The 25,720-nt window shown below is 42.9% G+C and overlaps 1 protein-coding gene across 26 annotated transcripts; it reads right to left on the bottom strand.

Annotated features, from left to right (window-relative positions):
• Nucleotides 1–141: 141 nt before the first annotated feature.
• Nucleotides 142–25,720, bottom strand: LOC130261353 (zinc finger CCCH-type antiviral protein 1-like). Of its 26 annotated transcripts, none has more exons than XM_056507477.1 (18): nucleotides 25,319–25,720; nucleotides 22,361–22,493; nucleotides 19,454–19,706; nucleotides 19,234–19,344; nucleotides 18,788–18,856; nucleotides 18,564–18,632; nucleotides 17,929–17,997; nucleotides 17,705–17,773; nucleotides 17,487–17,549; nucleotides 15,291–15,392; nucleotides 13,754–13,877; nucleotides 12,413–12,578; nucleotides 10,534–10,654; nucleotides 9,888–9,984; nucleotides 9,400–9,466; nucleotides 4,566–4,696; nucleotides 2,550–2,701; nucleotides 142–1,987 (listed from the first exon to the last, which is right to left on the bottom strand). In XM_056507477.1, exons 1-18 carry the CDS (start codon nucleotides 25,597–25,599, stop codon nucleotides 1,584–1,586), a joined length of 2,481 nt encoding a protein of 826 aa, XP_056363452.1. In that variant the 5' UTR covers nucleotides 25,600–25,720; the 3' UTR covers nucleotides 142–1,583. The 26 variants fall into 26 exon arrangements, with proteins under 26 accessions (XP_056363452.1, XP_056363460.1, XP_056363486.1 ...); XM_056507485.1 differs by having other exon boundaries at nucleotides 9,400–9,463; nucleotides 25,319–25,714; XM_056507511.1 differs by having other exon boundaries at nucleotides 17,711–17,773; nucleotides 25,319–25,714.

The raw sequence follows: 25,720 nt of genomic DNA, 5'->3' as shown, positions 1-25,720 counted from the left end.
CCTACCCTACAATGGCAGTCCTCGTGTGCAGTTCTCTGGTTTAGAAACACCGAAGCAAGACGGGGAACACAGGCAGGGGCTGGTTCACTCAGGATATTTAGTCTTCCCATGTTTTTGTACAGACAAACTGCACCTTGAAAGTGCCTGAAAACAGGTTTTATTTCCAAATACAGCAAGCTTAGTAGTTCAGGAATTCTACAGGCAAACAAGAGAAGGAGAGATCTTAAAAACTGTTAAAATCTTCCCTGAATGTTTTAATTTAGTTGTAAGTAATTTTAGTAAGATTTTCTGGATTTATCTTTTGTGTTCCTCTTGGGAAGAACTTGCTATATTTGAGCGTTGACAGATTTGTATCACAGATGCAAAAACCTCAGAGGCTACTGGTGTTTCTGTAAAGCTTATCTGAAGGTAAAAATTACTGCTTCTCTGTCCTCACTCCCAGTTTCCCTCTGAACAGCTAAACTGCCTGAATATGGCATTTTGTACAGAGTGTCTTCAGTTTGATTCATTTACAGGCTCTCTGCTAACATCTAGTAGAAACTGCTCAAGTTTCTGACCCAGGATCACCCCCAAAACACAAAGAGGATCCTCACTTGTCAGCACCCTGCCCACACAAGTGGGCAGCAGAACATGCGGACGGTGCCTTAGGACAGCAGTTCTACCACTGGCCTCAAGAGAACCTAACTGGTCTCTTTTTGTCCCACTCTACATCTGGAAAAACGAAAATTACTGCACCAACAGGAGAGAACATCTCTATGCTCCTTAAGAGGTTTCCCCTGTCCTATTGTGCTACGTGCCCACATCCACTGGAAAGCCTGGCTTGTTGGGACACAGTCTTAGTGTCCTTACAGCCATTAGTTGCAGCCAAACCACCAAATTTTGGTATCTGCGTACTCTCATGTAGTGGCTTTCATAGCTTCAGCTGAGCTCTTTGTATAGGTTACAGCAAGTTGCTGCAAATTTCCACACAGAATTAGCTTTCTGATCCATCTGCCATCGTACAGATGAAAATTCTCGAGAACTATGGATTTAAAATATGCTTTTTCTTTTTTTGTTTACCATTTTAACTCGAAACATATATCAGCATAAACAAACTCAAGTCATTATTACCTACGCTGAATTGTTTATAGTAACAATAGATGAGAGGATCAAGAACAGATGAATTCTGCACTGAAAAGAATCTCTGGCTACTAAAAATTTGAAAGCTTCCTTAAAAACTACTGTACTGTTAATTTTTCTTTTAGCTGTTTGCAAAGAGAAATCCTCTCTATTTTTTTTTTTTTTTTTTTAGATAATGCATTTAACAACTATTTGCCCACAGCAGTCATAACATTCAATTTCCCATCCCACAATTCTGATTTTCCTGCTATGGTTATCGAAATGTTTTTGCTTAATTTAAGAGAGGAAGAGAAGAAGATAAGGCAGTCACAACAAATGTAACATCTGCTTAGCCAGCCCTAGTCAATGCAAAAATTGTTTGGATTAACATTCCGAAGAACTGTATTTAAAAGAAAGAAGTCACCAAGTAGGAGAACACCTGCAATATGAAAAACAAGATGAGGGATGCAAACTGCCATGTTCCTCTAAGATATAACACATTTACTTCTCTCCTCTTTACGCTCTCTTATTCCGTCCTCTTTACACACTCTTATTTCTGTCTCTTTCTGCTGTCTTATTCCCGCTGCTTTATACACTATTTTTGCTGGCTCTTTCTGCTCTCTTATTCTCTCCTCTTTATACTCTACTATGTACTCTGGGTAAATCTGATGTTTTTCGAAGACAACAAAAACAGAAGGATTTAACTCATTATCCACACAGCTGTCATAAAACCACAGCTTGTCAGCACACTTCTTTGGGGGACGGACGTAGTCGGCGTTGCCTTTAATGTAGTCTCCAACCAGAACACGAGCCACAAACATCAAGTATCCCTGCGGCGTAGCCTGACAGTAGGCGTGGGAATAGCAAGCATCTCTAGCAAAGTAACTTCCTAGAAAACGAGATGAAAATGTGGTTGTGAGGAGAATCTATACAGTGACAGCAAAATCTCAGCATCCCCTGGATTTTCAGGAGGTATAGGACTCCACTTTCAGGACTTACTCAGTTTACAGAAAAATTTTTCCAAGAGAGGGGATTGCACTATGTAATTTCCATTCAGTATTTGCTATTTTAGGAGTAATTTTTTTAAAGCTATACCAATAAACACACTGCAGATCTATGTTATGATGAGAGGGATGGACAAGAACACATGAGGACCTTCCACACACTCAAGGGCATGCACATCCCTCTTCTCCTGCCATATAAACTAATTTCTCTTATAAGTGCAAATTACTTCAGACATCAGAAAATGCCACCTACAGCAAAACCCTGCACTAATGCTCTTGATACCTTGTGAGAAGACTTACCCCCATCCCAAAGCAAATCCTGGCCCTCCTCAGAAGGATCCTAATACCAATTCTTGTACTATTTTTTTACCTTCTACAGCTACACTTCAGAACTTTAATTGCTCCATTATCATGGAAGTCTCAGCAGACATCTCACTTTCTACATACCCTTCCCATAGGTAGTTCCATTGCTTCCACAAATTCTCCAGTCAAAGTTCTGAGTGCAGATTGTTTTCATGGAGGTGATGTCAGTTCCGTGGAACAGAAGTTTTTCCTGGACTTCCTTTCCTCCATTTTCCCTTTTCATCTTCTCTTTTTGCCTGACAAAAATGAAGAAGACTGTAAGCCATGGAAGAAAAGGGAAAAAGAGGTTTTTTAAACAATTCCAACAGCTGTGTAACATCCATGTAAATATCAGCTGGACAAGGTTTCCAGCCTGCTCTCTCCTCTCAGAAGACAAGACACACTAGCAGTATGATGAATGACTACGACATAAACACTCTACTGACACCACTGCTCAGCAATTCTAGGTAAGTCTGGCTTTACTCAGGGAATTCAGGCATTTGACACTCTTCCAGTTGCCACTGTACCAACCTTTTCCTCCTTTGTAGGGGCTGACTGGTTGTGCTTTCAGGTCCCTTCCCACCCAAGCTGTCAATGGAGTGGAGGCAGCATTACCCTCAGAGGCTCTGTGTTTCCACAGTGGCTCAAAGCTGGAGGCAGCTTGTGCTCTGTGCCACAGCCCCAGCTCCTGCCCCTGAGAGAGGTCAGTGCTGCTGAGGAGATGGGGCCAGGACACAAACCCAGCCTGCTTTGCCCTCTGCTCATCTTGCTGGGTGAGGCCAGAGTCAGTCTGGGCTATGAACAGGGTCAAAGGAGAAATCACAACACAAGGCTCAACTTGTATTTCCCATCATTATTCCACAGCATCCAGACACCTCTCAAGTTTTCAGAAGCTGCTGAAGTAGACAGGACAGTATTATTCTTCAGAAATTCATCAGCTACAAATCAAGCAGAGCCAGGGGGAGGGGAGATTTCTTCCAACTTGCAAATTAGTAAATGAAAAGTTAAAAGCAACGGACTGAAACTTGTTCATTGAGAACTTACTGCAAGGGTGGTGAGACCCTGGCACAGGCTGCCCAAAGAAGCTGTGGCTGCCCCATCCCTGAAAGTGTTCCAGGCCAGGTTGGACAGCATTTGGAGCAACCTGGGATAGTGGAAAATGTCCCTGTCCATTACAGATTGCATGAGCTTTAAGGTCTCTTCCAACCCAAATTACTCCATCATCCTCTGGACTTGGCAATGTTAAACTGTTCCTGCTTAGCTTAATCACCTCATTGGAGGAGGATATAAAGTATGCACTATTACATCTTTTGAAGTCTCTTATGTTTTGCTGGATGAAAAGGTTTTATAAAATCAGTAGCTGATAACTTTCTCAGTTCCATCATTTTGCAGGTGAAAGCACTTACTTGAGCAGTATTTTTCTACTCCATTACCATTCCATACAGTCTGTGAATACTTACTCCTGTCTTAAACTAGACAACTGTTCTAAGCAGCAGCTTAATCTTACATCAAACCAACTTGAACACAGTTGAGCCCAACCTCTAACCTATTGGTATCCAGCTTGGCCTAAGTACCTGGAGTTCAGTATCACTGATGCAGATGTTCAAAACCAGAAAGGAGCTCTGGAACTCAGAGATCATCAAATTAAGGATTCTTTCTTAGTGAATACTGACTTTGTTCAGCAAAGACACCTTTAATAAATCTGACTGGAACAAAAAGGCCCAAGCAGGCTTTACTCATTTTAGCATTTCATATACTCTAGTGGATAAAGACTTGTAACAAGCAGAGCACTGTGCAGCAGGCAGTTATTGCTCCATCCCCGAGACAGTCACTGTTCCACATCCCTGTGTGTATCCTCATCCCAGTTTTGCATCATGCATCTCTTTCTCTCCATGCTCCTCTCCCCCTCTTCCGAGGGGCCACGCAAAGGGAACCTCCCCACAGAGCATGGCATTCTGTGGAAGGCCTCAGACACCAATCTCACTTCTGAAACTTCTAATAACAAAATACCAGTCATGTTAAAGCACAGGTGGCAACCTCTCTTCTTTCCTATTAGGCACATACAGGACAACCTGTTCTTGGAGACTACCTCCTCATAAGGATAGGGAAAAAAGTACTAACCACTGAAACACCTTCCAGAGGGATGGATTCTGAATCCTCTGTATTTTAAGGATGCTGTAATTTTTCATAGTCTGATGAAACAGCTGCTTTATTTCATTGTATTCAGGGGTCGCATTGCTGATCACCACCGCCTATAAAATACAAACCAAAGCAAAAGAAAGCATGAGGCTGCAGTGAGCTTGGAACATGCAGAAGCCTAATTCCAGCAGATACACATTCAGAAGGGTCCTCAAACTATGCTTATGAAGGGTAATTAAATGCTTTAGATCATGACTATGTGAACCAAAAACCAAGTTAATCAGTATGTCACTCCTGCTTTGCACGAACACCTCACCTCTCTTCAGGAAGGATCCTGAAAGCTTCATCATCTCCAAGAGTTGATACTTGCAACACTTGCAACTTTAAATCTCAATGGAACAGAAATTCCAAAAAGAAAATTTGACAGATTTTTCCAGATAATGCCAGTTTTATATCTAATGCTGATTAAAAACAAAAGATGTTGAATAACAGCATAATTTGTAACTAGACATTTATGGGAGCTTCAGCTATTAAAGATGAAACAAGCGAAACACAAACACCCTCCTGGCATTGCAGTGCCTTACCTTTTCAAAGTCAGAACTTAGAAAGCTTCACTTAAATAAGGACTTCAGAAAAAACCCGTACATTTCTAAACAAACATAACACTGAACACCTGCATAAATAAATAGATCTCCTTTCCCAAAGGAAACAGTCTATTTAGCCATTATCCTTTTACTTATTTATCCATACATTTGGTGTTTAAAAATCCATTAAGAAATGCTCATTTTTCCCAAAGTTAATTTAATGCAAAACATAATTAAAACATTATTTCAGCTCTTCTGCTACCTTATGTCATGCATAAATTTACCATTTTTTCTCTAAAGTAACTTGTGTCTTTAATCTTCTAGAATCAACATTTATCTCCATAAACTGCTAAAGTGTGATGCTGGCAGGCTGATGTCACCTGGTAATACTTTGCACTTTACCACAACTTAAGCCAAGTGAGGACTCAAAATGACAAAGTGAGATCACTTCACCCCATGTTCCAAAGTGTGTTAAGCAGGAAAGCTGTGGCCATCCTAGAAGGTAACAAGGAAACTCACATCTTACCTTACCAGGCAAAAACTCCCCGTTTTAGAAGGCTGAGCTTGGACAGGAAATAGAATAGGATAAAACCTGTGTTTCACAGCTACATTTAAGTACTTACTAATGAGGAGATCACTCACAGGGAGTATTCTAAAGATTAAGAATAAAGTCAGCTGCACAAGAAGGAACTCTTTCTTTGAATTTATTTAAAAGCCTTTAGAAAGTTGAGTGGAATTTCCCATGTCTCAATACAGGAACATTTTCCGAAGTTTTACAGCACAACACATAAAACGATCAGGATGTGAAAGTACTGATTGTCTGCAGTCTGGGGCACCACAGCCCAAAGCTGTACATCGTCACCTACAGGTTGAAAATCATGTCGCTATATTTCAGTACTACATCTTTTATTTAGAATCACAGAATGGTTTTGGTTGGAAGGAACCTTAAAGCCCATCCAGTACCACGCCCTGCCATAGGCATGGACACCTTTCACTATCCCAGGTTGCTCCAAGCCGCATTCAACCAATGGCCTTGAACACTTCCAGGGATGGGGCAGCCACAGCTTCTCTGGGCAACCTGCGCCAGGGCCTCACCAACCTCAGAGGGAGAATTTCTTCCTAATACCCAATCTAAACCTGCCCTCTGATAGTTTGAAGCCACTCCCCCTTGTACTGTCACTCCAGGCCCTTGTCAATAATCAGCTCAGCACAAGGCGGGTTCAGGGACAGGACACCTGTCCTCACCACCAGTACCCCCCCAAGTCCCTCTCCCAGGGCTGCTCCATCTGCTTATCCCCAGCCAGGACTGACCCCAGGGGTTGTCCTGTTGGCCCAGGTGTAGCACAGGTACTTGTTGAACCTCACAGGATTCTCATGGACCACTTCTTGAGTTTCTCCATATCCCTTTGAATGGCCCTGTCTGAAGTGTTCAGCTTCACGTCACCTGCAAATTTATTTACACAGGAACAATTCCTGCTTGAAGTACAAATGTGCTTTTGCTCTGCTGCATCTTTCAGGCTCATGGTGTGATTAACAGGATGTCCTGTGCAGGGCACAGGGATCCCGATGGGTCTCTTCTAACTCAGCCTATTCTATGATTCTATGATCTTTTCCTGAGGAACTGTAACCTTTCTAAGTAAAACAGAGGGTCAGCCACATTACACAAGGCCTAATCCTGTAAGAAAGGTACTTCCATTATTTTATCACATGACAGCCTCCTGACAACAAAGCTGTTCTTTCCATGAAAACTTTGTGGGTTTGTCCTTATTTCCCCAAGGATGCTTCTAGTGCTAATAAAGGGTCACAGCACCACATTGCTGTTGAAGGCTGATATGGCGTAACTACACAACTTCTTCAGCATTTTTCATTTTCGGGCCTGAAAAGGAAAATCCCGCCAAGTGTGTGCATTTGCTACCCTTTTATCAAGGAGAAGAGTTCCCAAGGCAGAGAAAGAATCACTGCTCTGGCAGCAATTCCCACCAGTGTATGACTGCACAAGAGCAGTACTCTGTGACTCATACCCTGAGCTCGGCTTCACTGGGATTTTGGAAGAAGCAGGGTTGATGCTGGAGGCAGTGACCCCACCAGAACTGACATCTAAAAAATGCACACTCTTCACAATGCATCCTGTGCCTGGTACAGTGCAGCAACCCTTGGCCTGCATCTGGCCAGGATTCAGCAGCACACCAGCCACACAAAGACTGACAGGAAACCACACATTCACTGCAAACTTTTCTCAGTTATGCATTAAAGAGACAATTTTAAACCCAGCATGAAGTTTCAGGATATAATAAATTCTATTTTTTTTCCCTTTAGAACATTTAACAATTATTAATTCCACTTTGTTAAAACAAAGACAGGATAAATTCACACCAACTTTTTCCAATCAGTGTTACCAATTTCCGTTGTGCATTTTATACGCTTCTTTCTACAAAGCTATTCTCAATGACTTAGATTAAGACATGGCAGTAGTCAAAAAATAAGCAATGTTACCAAAACACAGCCTCTTATTTTAAGCCAAGTTGATTTCCTGCCTATCTCACAGGTTCCTTTTTAAAATGGATCACTTCCAGCGCAGCAGATTTTGCCAGGATTATTTCTCAATGTCTGACGAGAAGGCAGTTCATCAAGTTGTTGCTGTCAGCTCTTACAATGGTCACCACAAGCATGCAGAATCCCAGCCACTCCCAATATTACCTACTGCAAAAAAACAAACTTAGGATCCCACAGAAAGATTTAATCTAGCCCAGGCTTTCACTTTTAGTGCCAACAGACTGGGCATTGTCATTTTTCCTTTCCTGTGAAAGGCACTCTCAAGTTAAGAGATATTTTCTTAGGTGCCAACTCACCAAGAAAACTGAACTCTGGGGAACAAGGTGATCCTTCTACTCACACATCCTTACATGTACAACCAAAAGATACTACGGATCTGTGCAGTGCCTTCCAAAGCCTCCCACATTCACCCCAGTGACTCCAGAAACATCCCAACAAATGTACACAACTAAAATTCAGACAAATTTTCAGAGCAAATATGGGAAGCAATTAAGTATGCTCAAGCCACCTAAAAAGAACAGAGCTACCTGTCTTTCTGGCATTCTTTGGAAAAATTTACACTTGTTAGTTCAGATGCTGATAAGCCAAGGGAAGACTATTCCTTTGTTACTTCCACTGAGCTCCAAATATCACAGGCAAATCTTTAAATGGGCTGCCTGCCAGATTCCCACACACTCTTATTATTATTTCATCTTTTCTTTATGGAAGTCATGACTCAACAGGAGGATGTCTCTAATGGTTTTGTCTGACCCTGTTCTCTGTGCAGTAAATAATCAAGTGTACTCTGCCATCAAATCTTGTTAAACCACTGGCATCTTCACTATCAAATTTAGTGAAATGGCAATTTTATATCAACATAGCACTGCTTCTCTCTTGCAAGTGAAGTGCTTTACTCCACCCATGACACTGACACACAGCCACACACTGGTGTTCCTCAGCCCCCAGGGTATCTGTGCCAACACAACCTGGTCAGCACAAGATTCTGTGACATAGCCAGCAAGGAAACCCTCTTATGCTTCTGTTCCTCAACCAGAGTTAAAATCACTACACAAAAGGCAGGTGTAACATGAAAAAGCCTTTTTTTCTAGATTCCTGCAGTATTTCCACAAACTGTGTTGCTCTTCCAAATGGACTGCAGGACCTAGTAATCTAAAAATTACCCACATTTTGGTCTTGGTAGATTAAATAAGAACATAGACTTTGGGCTAACAGGGGGTGGGTTTGTTTTGGCAGACATCACTGCAGTGTTTATTTTTTTAATTTTATGGTTGTAGATCTTTATTTCTGCCATTTCTTGAGGCCAAGGTCAGTGCTCAGATCTGTGATGTATGTGAAAGTACTGAAGGATATAGAGATTTCCTTTCCTGGATCTCCAATCCAAACTTACTCTTCCAGTCTTGAATTTGGTGAGTTTGGGGTTTGGTGTTGTTTGGAGTTTTGAGGTTTTTTGGTTTGATGAGGTTTTGGTATCTAGAAAAACATCTAAAATGTAGCAAAAGTTCAAGGCAATTTGGCACCTGTTTCATGAGCCCCTGGGAGATCACCTAGATCTTTGGCACACCCACCCAAGAAATGCCTCCTGTCCCTTTTTAGCATCTACACAGTTAGAGTTGATTCAGTTAAGCTTGAACTGTGCCTTTCCCATGAGAACTACAAGAAGGGGAGGAAAAAAAAGATACCTTGTATCCCAAGTCAGGCAGCGCAGATGCATCCCAGTGACTAGGAATAGAAGAATCTCTCTGGCTGCTAGCAAACAGATGGGAAAGGAAGTGTTAGTAATTCTAGTACTGCCCCAAACACTCAGATTTGGACCATCCTCTTTGGCCAATTCTGTATCTAAAAATTAACAAAATAAAGCACAATGAAATTGGGAAAGAGCCTCAGTCTGTAAGTTGGGTACTGCATGCTGTTACTCAACTATCACAGGCCTCTTGCAGTTGCTTTTTTAAGTAACAGCTGTGGCTGGAGTACCTGGAGTTACATGTGCCCCAGGCAGCAGGTGATGCACCAAGACTGCAGCTTGTGATAGAGCCTCTGTTGCTCAGTCCCATGGATAGGCTCTCTCCAGCACCACCTGTGTTCTTTGTACAACTACTGCCAGCACTGGGAGCCATTTTGCCTTATAATTACTTCTAAAACATGAAAAAACAACCCAAAGAGCACTTACCCTGTTTTTATCTTCTGGACATCTTCAGAAGACACAAATTTTGGTCGCCTGCAGACCTGTCTTTTAGTCTTAAAAGTAATGTTTGTCTGAGTCATTTCTTGAGGAGAAAAAAGAGCAAAAAAAAATCATGAATAATTCTACAAGATGAGGTCATCTTGTCATCATCAACCATTCTTTAATGAAAACTGCATATTCACTGTCAATTCTACCTGCTGAGGACTGGTTGCACAAAGGCTGTATAAGCTTCCTGTCTTTCCCATAACTCTGTGATTGAACCTGTGCCTACCTTGCTTGCTCTCTCAAGCCACTCATGCTCTTTACACATTCCTACAGCAGCACAAAGATGCCTAACTTGTATTTTCCGCCATCCACAGAGTTAACTCATTTTACTTAAGGTTTACTATGATTTTATGTGAAGACCATGAACCTTTATAGTTCTGGTCAGATGTGAGTCTGGAGAGTGACAAGGAATAATGGGGGAAGGTTACTTTTGTAAGGAATTTCCTCTGGGCCATCACTATCTCACTTCCAGTAAGTGAAACTGCTGGTGTCAGGAGAGGAAGTCATAGCTTCTAAAATCCGGGAGTCTTTGCAAGATTCTATAAAGCACTGCACAGTTGTAGATGAGAACTTTTAAAATTACTACCTTTAAAATTGAGTTCATATTGATGTTGGCCAGCCTGGAAAGCTACAATGGCACATGGATCTGCTTGATATAAATTCTCAATAATAGCAGAAGATGGTGCGGTCATGCTGCTCCCTTCTTCCTTTGTGGGGAGAAGAGAAAAAAAGAAAGAGAATGAGAAGTATCACAGTCAGGACTAAACTCTGGATAACTAGCTGGGGTAGAGGGATAGAAGAGGCCAAGAGCAGGGTGACAAGCAATCTACCCAGAACTATGGTGGCCTGAAGCTGAGTACTGAATATTTGTAACATAAACACAAAGACATAATTAGTAATGATGGATACACATATATTCCATTTAAATTCCTGTAACAAATTGTGCTGGTTCTGGCTGGGGTAGAGTTAAATTTCCTCCCAGCAGCTGGTAGTGGCAGTGTTTTGCATTTGTGCTGGAACAGTGCTGATAACACAGGGATGTTTTAGTTACTGCTGAGCAGGGCATGCACAGAGCCAGGGACTTTTCTGCTTCTCTCCCACCCCACCAGTGAGGGCCAGGGGGGCATAATGTGTTGGGAGGGTACACATCCAGGACAGCTGAGCCCAGCTGGCCACAGAGACACGCTGGACCATAAAGTGTCACTCCATTATACAAAGCTGAGAGGAGGAGGAAGGCAGAGACATTTGGAGTGATGGTGTTTTTTTTCCCAAGTCACTGTGACCTGTGATGGAGCCTGGCTTTCTTGGGATGGCTGAGCACCTCCTTGCCCAAGTGGGGAATGAATCCCTTGTTTTGCTTTGCTTGTGCACACTCCTTTAATTTATCTTTTAGTCTTTATCTCATCCCATGAGTTCTCACTCTCTGCCCAGTCCCACGGCAGGGGAGGGGGCGGGGCTGAGTTGCCACCAGCTGTGATGCCTACACTCGACTTCTTACCAAAACAGAGTTATTTGGTTCAGGCTCCCAAGGAAGCAAATGCCTAGGCCAAGAACTTTTCTATTTCCAACCTGCTATCTGAAAACCCACAAAGGAACAGGGTGACATGGTAAGAATTGATGCATATGAGCTTGGAACCAAACACTGATGATGTGATTAATGCATGAACAGCAGGTGGTTCTTCCAAGACAAATTTGTCAAGGAAAAATAAAGTTATAGGTGTAATGAGTCTCACTCTTACCTTTGACTTTGCTTGTGATTTAACTATGAGCCAACCACTTCATTCCACAGATAGGAAAGCCTGAGCTCCTTGCAAGCTCCCCCTGCCAAGAAGCAGCTGGACAGCTGTGATCTTTCCTGGACCTGGGACACTTCTCAGGGTGACTCCCAGAGGTTGAGTACTCCTTGAGCTTACTCTGAGTCTTTTAAACTGTGATCTATCCAACACCCTTCCCTGTGTACTTTTTCAAGTCTCTGGATCATCTTTGTGTTCTACAATTTGTGCTCCTATACTGTAAACCATATGCGGTAAACTCATCTGCCTTGGGGGAGGGTGAGATTCTATACGTAGTTCTTCTCCTGTATTTTTCAGATAGATTACTTTCTCATCAAAGGACTTGGACATACATGGAAAAAGACTGCATTTGATCTGAGAGAGCAGAGCAACTCTTGCATGTCCAAGGAAGCAAGGCAATACTTAGAAAACAGGCAACTACTTCCCATGTATCTTAAAGACAGTGTCTATGTGTTAAATCTCTGTAGCAGCCACAGACAGCTCCAAAAGGGAGCTCTCTTCCCTCCAGCCTGTCACATTTCATCATGTCTGTTATGAACAGATGTAGCTTCACTGCCTTACTCAACACGGTAAAATTCAAGAACAAGGATTCACTTAATTACTCCTGTTGAGAAAAGGGGAAATGATGATGAGAGGCTCCAGATATGCCTGCAGAAGTGACTCAAAGCACACCTGTTCTCCATATTCGATCCACTTGTCTTCGTTATTCTTCCAGTACCAAATCCACTGTGTAGTCAGTAGGAATGTGGGTTTTGTGACTGATGATGGTGTAGAGAGGCGTCGAACCAAAGAAGAAGAGCAGGTCATTGTCTGGAAATTAATGTTCTTGCTTTGCAAGCTGTAAGGACAAATTTAGGTTTATTATAATTAGCAATGCATATTTTACCCTCTAATCCCCAGTTAAGCTGGTGCCATTTTCTTTAATATAATGTAACCAAACTTCATTAGATCTGAAATAGAAGTATTTATTTCCCAAAGCACATGGCAGCTCTGAAAACCATTTCTATACAGAAGTGAACTCTGGCCTGTGAGACACCAAATGGCACCTCCGTCACATGTGACACTGCCAGCTTTACAGACAATGTCAGGCTCCAAGTACAGTGTGGCAAATGGAACTTTTGTGGTAACTAAGCGTGGTTACAGTCTTTCTCAATACAAAAGCAGAATGTGCAAAGTGTGTGACTGAATCTGACAGCAAACACCTCTAGCTTATCAAATTCATTCTTTTTCTGTGGTTGCAAAGGATGCCATCAGCATCCACAGCTGTGATTTCTGCAAACTGGATTCAACACTGGAGCCACCTGAGCTCTTACTTGAAAAGTTAACTTTTCAGGAAGACTGAAGGCAGCCTCCTCATGGGAATATTGCTTGTCATCTCTAGAAAACTGCAAATAAAAATCATCTGGTGCCTTAAGAAGCATGGGCCAAAACTAGAACACCATTTTGTGAAGCCAAACTTGAGATGCCTTATGAATCCAAGTGGCTTTGAGTGAGATTTTTCGGAAAGGAGTTAAAAGGAAAACACACTCTTAAAACAGAAATAAAAAAGAAGAAAAAATAGATGGGCTGCCTACGCAAAGGACATTTTATAAAATGTCTCAAGGCACATAATAGATTACTATTATTGTTATTACAGATACTAGCAGTAGTAGAACCAGCCATAGAGAAGGACCAGCTCTGGAATGTTGTCTAAAGGCCCAGCTTCATTACTCAAAATAAACTGATTAATAATCTGAAATACTAGTATTTTAAACACTGTATTCCACTGGCTTTATACCTTGCAGAGAGTTTTAAATGCAAGATATACTTTTGTTATTTTTAGAAGACAAAACTGGAGTGAGATTTTCATGCAATCACTCTTACTTTGTTTTTTTAAAAGGAAAAATTCTTATTTTTACATCCTCTCAGCTTCTGAGAGGCTCTGTAACCAGAAGCTCAGAAGTCAGACATCTTTACGAAGATAACATTTTTCCTACACAGGCTCAATCACAATACTCCAAGCAAGTACTACACCTGCTGTTCTTTGGGTCACAATAGGCCTTTTCAATTTCCTCCATCATGGAAAGCTCATGCCAAAACAACCCATCGTAAATCTCCCATTTATATGGCAAATGGTAATGAACAGATTTGCATTTATCTGTAACGAAATCAGACATAGTCAAGAACTCTGCAATCATTAACAAAGAGAGCAAGACAAGTTAAAATTAAAGTAGAACCAGTATCTTTTACACCTTGAGGCTTTCTTTCCTGGTCTTTGATATAAGCAATGAAGACAGAAAGGGAGTATGTTTCTGCAGCCTTTCCAAGAAAAGTAACATATATATATATATATATATATATATATATATATATATATATATATATATATATATATATATATATATATACACATATCTATCTATCTATCTATCTATCTATCTATCTATCTATCTATCTATCTATATCTACACACTCTGCCAAATATATTTGAAAGAACCTTCTCTTTGCTGAGACACAACATTGGCAGCTGGGAGAGCAGTGGCACAGATAGGAAGTGCACGTTATGTGTCACACAACCATGTGTCTTAGCTATAAAAAATCTAGCCTACAAATCACATAAACACTCTGATATATTTGATTCTCTTTTCCTTAGTCTCTTAGAACTCATGGGGTGGTTGCCAAGGTCTGAAGGTTTCCTTCTGACACTCCACATCCAAGTACAGACCAAACGTCTTACAACTTTCTAGCCCAATGAGGCAAATAAAGCACACTAACACTCCAACAGTTACTTGAGTTTAGTTATCTGGTGGTCACAGAATGGCTGCTTTGAGCCTGACCTTCACAGTTTCACCCAGATACACCATTCACATTATACAGGGTGTTTTGTCAAGACCAGGTGGTCAGAGGAGTAGCAGTCCTTTAGAAACTGACTGGACAAGATCAGGAAAAGAATGTCATGGCACCTCCTCATAATAAAAGAAGAGCCAAACCTGGCAGTTACATGATTCTTCATGGACAGCTCCCAAATACAATTACTTACATTCTCTCCTCAGATCTCTGTTCTGGACACTACCAAAAAGACAATGGACTAGATTTATCTTTAGCTTAGCTGGTACAACTACCGTGGTTTTTTAAAGATGTTTTAACACCTCAGATCACTTTTTAAAGGACTTAATAAGGGAGAATATGGCTATTATCTGATGCACACAGGATGGATACAGAAGGAATAAAGAGTGGCAACGATGACAGCACAAAGTGAACTCGTAACTTGATCTAGCTACAGAAAGGGCTACACGTAAAGGGCTTTAGCACAGGAACATACCCAAAGCCTGCCCTATCAAAAGATGAGAAATAGGCTGGATTATCCAGAGGAGAAAAGGTTAAAGTACACCATTTGGCTTTTCTCTGATTATGTTTGTAATTCTGACAGTGTTTATTAATTACTTGGAAAGAAAATAAACTACTGAGGAAGCACAGCTGTCACCACAGCCCAAGCCACTGAGCAGGACTCAGACTGCAGACTCTCAACAACTCTCTCTTCAACAACAATACTACTTTTCACAAAGCTTACCCTTGTTTTTGCAGTACTTCCAGACATAAAACAAACAGATCTCATCACAGTTATCTTTTTTGTTGTCCTTTGAAGCTTCATCAGAGGAACTGTCCTTTTTACCTACAGCAAAGAACACAGCAGTCCATATTTGCTCTAAGAGAAAGATTCTGCATTTGGTACTTCATCCCAGAAATAACAAGGATTTGACTGCAGTAGCAAAGTCAAGCAGTTTCAGAATCTATCTCCCATACAGCCTAACACAGAGGTCAGGGCTTTGCAACTGAACAATAAACCCTGACACTGGAAGAAGTGTCAGCGCAGAAGGGCAAGGGCAGCGTCAGGAAGCTCAGAACAACACAGGGTGTGACTGTCTGTGGCTCTTGCAAAGAAGTTGACTTGTCTCCACGCCAAGCGGACCAGAGGGTGCGTAAATGGCAATGTCAGCTGAGCAAACTGATTGGGGGTAGAAGTGTTTCTCTCTGAGTCAGCCAGACAAGCATGAGGGGAGTGAACACAGGGCTCAGCCCCACGCAGAGCTATTAAACCTAAACAACCAACCAAAGAATTCTGAAAACAGCAACAGGCTTGAGCTGGCTTCAATTTCCCCAGGGACTGGGGACACCCACTGAGTATATACTGAGACAGTAAGTCTATTATACAGATCTGTAATGGGAATCCCATTACTATTGTCATTGAACTGTGCACAGTAATTGCTATGTTTTGTAAGTCAATATTTGTATTTTGTTTCCAGTGGACTTTGCATCACGTTGCTACATCACAAATGTCACTGTACTGGACATGGCTAGAATAAGATGTAATTTTCTTCATAGCAACCCACATGATGCTGGTTTAGATTTTGGACCAAAACAATGCTGGTAACATGCTCATGCCCCAGCTTCTGCTCAACACTGATACACATCAAGGCTTCAGTTTTAACCCTGCCCCCAGAGTGGAGATAATCAGGGGTGCACAATAGGTTGGGAGGGGACACAAGTGGGCAAAGGACCCAAACTCACCGAACATTCCATACCATATAACATACAGCTCAGTAATAAAAGGGAGAAGAGGAAATTTTAGGAGGGTTAGCTACCTTTTGCTAGGAAACTGGCTAGGCATCAGCCTGCATGAGAGATGCGGTCAGTAACTGCCTTTGTATCATTTCTTTTGTTTGGTTTTCCTCTTTCACTTATTATTTGGGGGATTTTTCCTTCCCTCACCTGGACCGTCAAGTTTTTTTGCCTTTATTCTTTCTTTTCTCTTCCCTCTGGGCATCAGGGGGAAGTGAGCAAGTGGCTATGTGATGCTCACATGTAAGGTTTCTTTTCTTTTGTTCCTTCTTACCTATAAAAATTTTCCCAAGAAAATTGCTGGGAAAGGCTGACTGCTGGTACTTATGGGTACTAGAGAAAACAAAGGGTTGGCAGGGCCCAGGTAAAAGGAGGGCAGGGGATAGTTGCTAGCTCGATCGCTCTGTGGCTTCGGAAGATGCTCAAAGTTGCTGTTGCTTGGGAAAAACAATTCGCCATAACCCAGCCTGGAGCTGCTTCTTCTGTGGGGTGAGCTCATGAGAGCACCCACTGATCTGGGATCTTATTAACAACTACCTCACTAAAGGTGGGACCTATCACCATCTGCTCATGTTCCTGGGAATCCCGAGCTCGCCTCTCCCTGCCCTGCCTCCAGCCGGCCATCGCTGCCCCACCCCTGCCGCTCCCTCCGCACTGCTCTGGGTTTCTCTGCGCTGTAGCCCCGCAGGCCCTGCCCTGCCAGGACATCCAGCTGAGGAGTTCTCTGATACATCACATCCACCAGCCAGGATCTTTAGCTCATTCCTGCCGTTGCAGCCTGGTGTTTCCGAGAGTCCTGCAGGGGCACAGTGTTCAGCTGTCCCAGGAGTCTGTGAACCAGAGCCTCTCCTTCAACCTTTCTTGTTTTGACCGAGGAAGCTGTCACTGGTTCTGTTTGTTATTAATTCCACAGTTGTTCTTGTCTGCCTTGCTATACATACTAGTAAAGAACTGTTATTCCTATCCTCATATCTTTGCCTGAGAGCCCCTTGATTTCAAAATCGTAATAATTCTCCAATCCAAGGGAGGGTCCTGCCTTCCCTAGTAGACAGCTGTCTTTCAAACCGAGACATCACAACACTTGTGTGACATCAACTCTCTTTAGATAAGCTCATCTCAAGACCGGAGGGTAAGAAACAATCCATACCTTTATCTCCTGCTCCTGTTGGCAACTGGTCTTGGCTCTGAGCAGGTACAGTGCTACTGGGACCTGCATGAGAAGACCAAATGAACAGTACTGCTGGGCCAGAAGCTCAGCTAGATGGCATTATCCCCATCTTTGTGGAGAATTATGTCCATCACATGTGTAATTTGATATGAAACATTACACTGTCTCACGACTAGAGGGTAAGAAACAATCCATACCTTTACCTGTATCTCCTGCTCCTGTTGGCAACTGGTCTTGGCTCTGAGCAGGTACGGTGCTGCTGGGACCTGCATGAGAAGACCAAATGAACAGCACTGCTGGGCCAGAAGCACAGCTAGCTGGCATTATCCCCATCTCTGTGGAGAATTATGTCCATCACATGTGTAATTTGATATGAAACATTACACTGTCTCACGACTAGAGGGTAAGAAACAATCCATACCTTTACCTGTATCTCCTGCTCCTGTTGGCAACTGGTCTTGGCTCTGAGCAGGTACAGTGCTACTGGCACCTGCACAAGAAGACCAAATGAACAGTACTGCTGGGCCAGAAGTACAGCTAGCTGGCATTATCCCCATCTCTGTGGAGAATTACGTCTATCACATGTGTAATTTGATATGAAACATTACACTGTCCATGTGTGGAGTATCTAAAAGAACCTGTTCAGAGAGTACTGGACTGTGACAAGCTTCAAAGCCAAGGTCCTTCTGCCCAGAACAAGAGATTTACAAGTTGCTATTCACTCACTGGAATGTATATTGAAACAACACCTCTATTGACAAAGCTATATTAATTGCCTACAGTAATACTGTGTGAAAAATACTGTGTGCACAGAAATAATTCTGTCACCTTCCTAGGAAGGAAAAAATGTGGCCAGAACAGTACAGAGAGCTGCACAATGCTTGGGAAGAAACTCCAACACTGCTCTGCTGGCCATGTGCTACCATGGATTTCAGCACACAGTAAGACAAGCACATAAGCTGCACTCAACTACCACTGGAAGCTGTCACGATGTGTGAAATTAAGTCCAGTGAAAACCACCAGTGTCACGACTGGAGGGTAAGAAACAATCCATACCTTTACCTGTATCTCCTGCTCCTGTTGGCAACTGGTCTTGGCTCTGAGCAGGTACGGTGCTACTGGGACCTGCATGAGAAGACCAAATGAAAAGCACTACTGGGCCAGAAGCACAGCTAGCTGGCATTATCCCCATCTCTGTGGAGAATTATGTCCATCACATGTGCAATTTGATATGAAACATTACACTGTCTCACGACTGAAGGGTAAGAAACAATCCATACCTTTACCTGTATCTCCTGCTCCTGTTGGCAACCGGTCTTGGCTCTGAGCAGGCACGGTGCTACTGGGACCTGCATGAGAAGACCAAATGAACAGCACTGCTGGGCCAGAAGCACAGCTAGCTGGCATTATCCCCATCTCTGTGGAGAATTATGTCCATCACATGTGTAATTTTCCACTGGCGCTCTACTGCTGGTACAACAAAGGTGCAATTACAGTTACAAACCCTAGCTAGTCAGCTATTGCCAGCCACTCAATTGCTGATTTGAAGGTAATACTTTAGGCAATAGAAATGCACTTCTCCCTCCCACATGATTGTGCTCTGATTTACTCCTTTCTTCCAAGCACATAATAGCAGAGAGGGAAAAAATGTGTATATATTCCAAGAGGAGAAATACAAAAGCTGATTCCACAAGGGAACGGTTGGTACTATTAGCTAGGTATTCACCTTTTGAAGGCGGCTCATCCAGCATACACTGCACTGTAGTTGTCTCCACTTCTTTATTCCTTTGATTTGCTGGTATTTTCCAATAATCATTTCTTCGTCTGTAGTTGTGTACTGAAAGCACCGATAAGATGGTGGGGTTTAGCTGGGAGGCAGGCAAGAACAGTTTCTACCTCTATCAAACTCAGTATCATATTTAAGACCATGATTTCTTGCAACTTACCATACCCCTTCTTCTGTTCCCTGTTGAATTCGACATGCTTGAAATCATATATAGCCTGGAAGTTTGAAGCTGTCTTCCCATCAATGCCTCCAGTTTCCAACACTCTCATTGCATGGTCATCCAAGAGGTTATGGTTCATTATGCATTGAGGAAATTTACATTTCCCCTTGAGAAAGTGTCGACAAACATGAAGCTTGTTGCAGTTGCTTTGCTGCATACAGCGACCACCTTTTGTGTTGTAAAACTGGCAGGTCTAAAAGTGGGGAAGACACAATAGGAAATGGAAAAGCACATTAAAATTCCTCTTTGTCCTACAGGCATGCAGCTTTAACAGCAGAAAAGTGGTGATTAAAAGGCATGTGTTTACTGCAACTTCTTTAATCTAGACAGATTTCTTGCACAGAGGAGCAGGTATTTTAAGCTGACTCATGCATTTTCAGTTTTGAAGGTGTACATGTTTTGTTTCCAAAGAAAGCAAACCAAACAATCTTAGGCGTGCCAAAAATGGATGCAAGACAGGTGCATAAAACCAGACTGGTTTACAGTTATTCTATTTAAAAAACCCCTACAGCATAATGAACAGAGAACAAGTATCTCAAAAAAACATGTACACTATGTCAAATGAGTTATCATTTCATGGAGCTGAAACTGAATTTGCACTTGCTATTTGTAAAGTTTATCCTGCATTGAAGATTTGAGCTTATAAAATGGTAAGAAGAGTGATTTGAGATTAGAGTACATATGGAAAAAGCAATCCACTTCTTTATTCCTCTATTCACTAAAAAAGACGTACACACAGAATCAGACCAGGGAACAAATCACAGACCAAAAATTCCTTCATAATGACTACAAAGCACCACAGTAACAGTTTTGCTCCCTGATCAGCCTGTAACAAGAAAGCTTGTCTGAGGAGGACACACAGCTGTCTGGCAGAGAGCCTCAGTATCACACTGGGACTCTCACAGGTCCCCTCCAAATCCCTCTTCCAAGAAGCCACCAATCACTGCTCAGGGATGATGGGTTGGGAATCAGTCAGTGGGTGGGGAGCAATTGTACTTGGAATTACTTGTTTCTCTTGGGTTTTATTACTATCTCTCCTCCTCATTACGGTTATTATTAATATATTAGTATATTTTATTCTATTTCAATTCTTTTAGTATCCTTATCTCAACCCACAAGTTTACCTCTTTTCGAATTCTCCTCCCCATCCCACGAGGGTGGGAGAGAGCAAGTGGCTGCATGGTACTTATCTAGGCTTGAACCACGACAATAGGGAATCCACTATTTAGCTACATCAAGAAAGCACATTGTCTCCTTGCATCTGCCAAGAAACAAAAACAAAAAACAACCAAAAAACCCAAACAAAACAAAGCAGGAGAGCCAGAGAGAGAGGGAGGGAAAGCCTGAAAAGCCCTGATGTTGCGGTGCTGTTATGTTTTTCTTACTCTGAACCTCAGTTCAAGTCACAGAATACCAAAGTATCCTCCTGCTTGAGAGCTTCCTACATGCCATGTCTTCACACACACAACCAGTCAATATTTCTAATCAGGAAACATCTAAATTGGCTTTTACATCTGACCTCCAAGTTCTCAGGATTATTAATGGCCTGCATTGATCACCATTTTCTCTTGGTTTTGCTATTTTACTGCATGATAGGAGCTAAAGGGGTCAATGACAGGTAATTAATGATGCCTGCCAGGGGTGAGGGCTGAACAGATTTCTAGTAAACCCTAAAGGATAATGCCAACCAAAAATATTTGCTACTATTTCCCATTATTGGGAACAATTAATAATTCTACTTGCTTATCACCACACTCCTTCAGTCTGCCAGTAAAATATACTTTAAAACAACAACACTACACAATAAAAACTCTCTTTTGTCAAAGTCTAGCACTTTCACAGCAGAGAACAAAGAAACAATAGAATTGTTGTGTCATCAAATCTGTGCAGATTATAACCTGCAAAAGACAAAGGCAGTACTCTGGTAATTTCTTAACCAGGAGCAGCTGCAGCCAGAGCTGGGCATGACCGACTTTGAAACAGCCATATCTTAAAGGCAGTATTGCCCTTATGCTTATTGCCCTGCATGCTGAACCAGAATGGAATGTTCAACCAAATTTAATAAAATCAATGAGTGGCATACAAACTAGGCCAAGTTTATTTGTATAAAGGTTTATTTGTAGAAAGTCAGAGTACAAAAACTCCATACACTTTGGAACAGACAGATGTGACACAAAACTGACTTCAGTCATTTGGTCATTTTCTCACAGATTTTTCTCATCTCTTATACCCTCAAGCACCAAAATGTGTGCAGGCCTGTGCAGGCCAACATGGACTGGAAAGGAAAGGAGAACTCACTTTCTAGTCTTCATCTCATAGAGAAGAAGCAACAACTGGGTTTTGGTTGTACCTTTCACCCTGTAAGCATGTTCAATTATTGTGATCTTTCAACTCTCTCTTGCTTATCTCAGCCTTCGTAAAACTCTGGTGAAGTTGCTGACATTTTTGTTTGCTTGTTTTGAGCAGCTTTATGGCCATCCTGTTGGGATAACAGAAATAGCACACAAGACAGGCTGTAGCCTTGCTGCCCACCTCCTGCTATCAGAGGGCAGGTCTGCTCTGACACATGACAGATGACAGGGCCTTCTCCTGATGCATGTCTCTGGGTATTTATTAAACAGTTTTACTGCTGTAGTGGAGTGTTTATTTATTATTTTCAGTACACAGCCATATCACAGATCTGGCTTTATGTTGTTTCACATTGCCATTCCCATTTCTCCTTCATTCTGACTAATCCTCTTTCATATCTTAATAGCTGGACATTAAGACCAGAATTCCACATTCTCTCTTGCCCTCTCCCATTCGTAATGAACAAAAACTTTCTCTTAAGACATCAGTACAACTTACATCAGGGAGGAAGAATGGATCATTTTGGAGAAGCAGGACTTGCAGTTCATTCTCACTGAGGCCAGACAGATCATGTTTTTTTAGAACTTTTTTGTTCTCCGCATTCATGATGTCATGCGAGTACTTACAAGAGCTGCAAGAAAAGACACAGAAATATCAATGTTTACTCCTCTAATCAAGTTGATCTAAAGAAGAAGCTCAGATAATGTGCAACTTGGGAAAAGCCACGAGAAAAAGGTGGCTTGGTGAGTCTCTCTGGACATTTAGATGGTGTCTGTAATTAGCCAGAGAACAGCCCAAACAGCAGAACTCCTCTGTGAAGTGCAGTGACCCTATCTTCCTCATTTTAAACTTCAATGCAGCCAGACCCCACGCATTCTTTGCCTCCAGGAAGGTCCGAGTGAAGTCACATGACCTAAACAGCTGGAGGGAAAGTTAATTTTAAAGTAGTACACCAACAATGCCAGAAATTGCAACAGCCTTCATTTTGTGAACATAGAAGGTTGCTGTCCTAGGGATGGCAAGTAAAGGAACTTGCAAGAGTCTGCACAAAACAAAAGTGACAGTGAAGCTGAAAACAACACATTTTGTTATCTTCAATGGCTGTGAAGTTTTATTAAAAAAATAAAAAAAACTAAATCAAAAAACAGGTAAGAAAGTTTAACTTAACTTAGTAGTTTTGATTAAGGAAGCAAGTAGGCTACAATAATGAAGTCAGTACTGCCACTTACAAAGCCAAAAGTCTGATGAGTATGGATTAGAGAGGGAGATTGCAGATTTTTTATATCTATTTGAAATAGTACTGTAAATCAGTAAGAGAGGAGCCTATGCATTAATTCAATGCAGTAAAATACAGCTTCCTCATGTCCTGCTCTTCAACACAAGATCTGATAACAGCCTTAAGATTAGACATTCTTAACCAGTAAAAGCACCAGTTAATTTACCAGATTCAAGTCTATCCCTTTACTCTTTCAGCCTCTAGTTAACTCCTGAAGCTCTCCTCGTGACAGTTTTACCTCAAGGTGTGTCTGATCCAATCCTTTGGTACCAACCCTTGTGCAGGTATTTCTCCCCTCACCCCTGCTACCTGTTTGACACATTCTTTGTGAGCAAGCAAACAGGAAGGGCACAAGTTGCTACCTTTGGTGAGAAAGAACATTCCAAGGGTATTAGATGCTGTAGGTACTCAATGGCTACAAAGGTAGGTAAACTACAGAGCATCTGAGGTGGGAGCCATCACCAGTGTTCCTCCACAGTAAACTTGAGAGTCCACTGACAAATGCAGAGTGATCTAGATCACCTGAGTCTGTATTTCCAAGTCAAAGGTTGGAACACTCTACAATTACAATGGTAACTACACAGTTGAGTCTAAGACATTTAGGAAAAAGGAAAGTAACAGTGAAAAGCCACTTGCCAGACATTAGTTAAAAACAGGATTAACTGGACTAAAATAAGTATTCCACTAAACAGGAAGACCCAAGTAACTTGCACAGGCATTCTTCTTTCCAGGGATTCTAAAACAAAGAAAAAAAGGATGCAAGACCTGGAAGCAAGGCTAGATTTTACCTTATCAGTTAAAAAACAGTCTCTGTCTTGATCTATGTAGTCCACCTAGCAGAATTTCTGCCCTCTCATTTTAATCAAGCTCCCTCCCATGAAAGGTATACTCTTTGCTTTATTAATTTTTAACGCATACCAAAGTGATTTTAAATACTTAAGTGTCATTGAGACGACAGAATGGTTTATCATTATGAAGGGAACTGCCTCATAGAAAACTTTAATTCACACAAGAGTCATCCATCATGATGGATGCACACACGTCAAGGCATTTCCAACAGTGAGCTCCTTGGTAGGGAGCTTATTGTATTATCTGTAATGTAAAAAAAATAAGAAAATCTTATCCTAATGATGAGAGAGAGAGACATAGCTTTTCCCCTGCATGCTATCCAGAGCTTAGTGCACAGTGATCTGTTTTGTTGGGGCAGAAGAGGAAGGATCCAGTGGGATCATACATGTTCCTAACGCTGCATCAGCACCAGACCTGGGGCTTGGGGGCTTAAACGACACAAAGTTCTTCCATCAGTAATTGTAGTGGCAAAGCTGGGCTGTTCTTCTGCATTTGCCTTTGGTTTCCTTTATGCTTTTTAAACTAGGCACCACCTTTGGCCACCTGTGGCTAGAGAGGCTGCCAGGCCTGCCCATCCCACGAGTCCTCCATATTCTGGAAACTGAGACTGATGCACCCGGGTGATCAAACAGCGCCTCTCAAAAAAGGGCCATAAGCCAAGCAGTGACCTACAACGAAACTCAACTTTTCCAACTCTCTAGAGCGAAACCAGAGGGCATGTCAGCACTTTGCTATCTCCTTCTGAGAAACAGGTACAAACTGTTTCACCCAGATGCCAGGGAGACCGAGCGCTGGGTGTGGAGACGTAGATTTAAACAAACAAAAACGGAAAGAAAAAAACCCAACAAACAAACAACCCAAATCGTTGGCTTCAACGGACAGAGCGGGGGGCAGGACACGAATCCTTCCGGAGCAAGGATCGCCCGCGGCCGATCCCAGGGGATCACTGCCCGCTCCTCCCGGGGCACCGGGGCGGGAGCGGCACCTCCGGCGGGGCTTGGGATTCGAGGGGGCTGGGGGGGTTGAAGGGTGTGAGCGGGGTTGTGAGGGAGTTTGGGGGTGTGAGGGGCGGAGATGGGGGCTTTGAGGTGGTTGGGGGGGTTTGTGAGGGAATTGGGAGGTGCGTGAGGGGGTTTAGGGAGTGTGGGGAGGTTGGACGGTGTAAGGGAGTTTGGGGGGGGTGTGAAGACGTTTGGAGTGTGAGAGGTTTGGGGAGGTTGTGAGGGATGTGTGTGGCAGGGTGAGGGGATTTGGAGGAGTGAGGGGGTTTGGGTGAGGGGATTGGGGAGCGCCCCCGCGTCCCCACGGGCTGCCCGCGCCCCCGCGCTCACCTGGGCCCCTGGTGGCACCTGCCCATGAGGTGCAGCTTGCAAAGGTGAAGCCGCTCGCAGCCGTCGCAGACCTTGCGGACACAGACCCGCACGTCCGTCACGGCCAGGACCACCGGGCCGCTCCCCACCTTCAGGAACCGTCGGGGGCCCGCCGCCGACAGCGTGTCCTCCAGCTGCAGCGCCGACAGCCCGATGTTCTCCTGCAGCTCCCGCAGCCCCAGCCGCCCGCCATGGGCGCACAGGGTCTGGGTGAGGAAACTGCACACGGCCGGATCGCACATGCTGCCCCTCCGCCCGGGACGGGGCCGCCAGCGGGACTGTGGGGAGCGGGGCGGGAGCGGGAAGAGAGCGGGAGCGGGGCGGGGGCACTCGTCACCGCCTCTCGGCCGCGCACGGGAATCG

This window comes from Oenanthe melanoleuca, chromosome 1A (genome assembly GCF_029582105.1).
Source record: "Oenanthe melanoleuca isolate GR-GAL-2019-014 chromosome 1A, OMel1.0, whole genome shotgun sequence".
NCBI classification, from domain to species: Eukaryota; Metazoa; Chordata; class Aves; order Passeriformes; family Muscicapidae; genus Oenanthe; species Oenanthe melanoleuca.
This window is presented reverse-complemented; position numbering and strand designations above follow the sequence as displayed.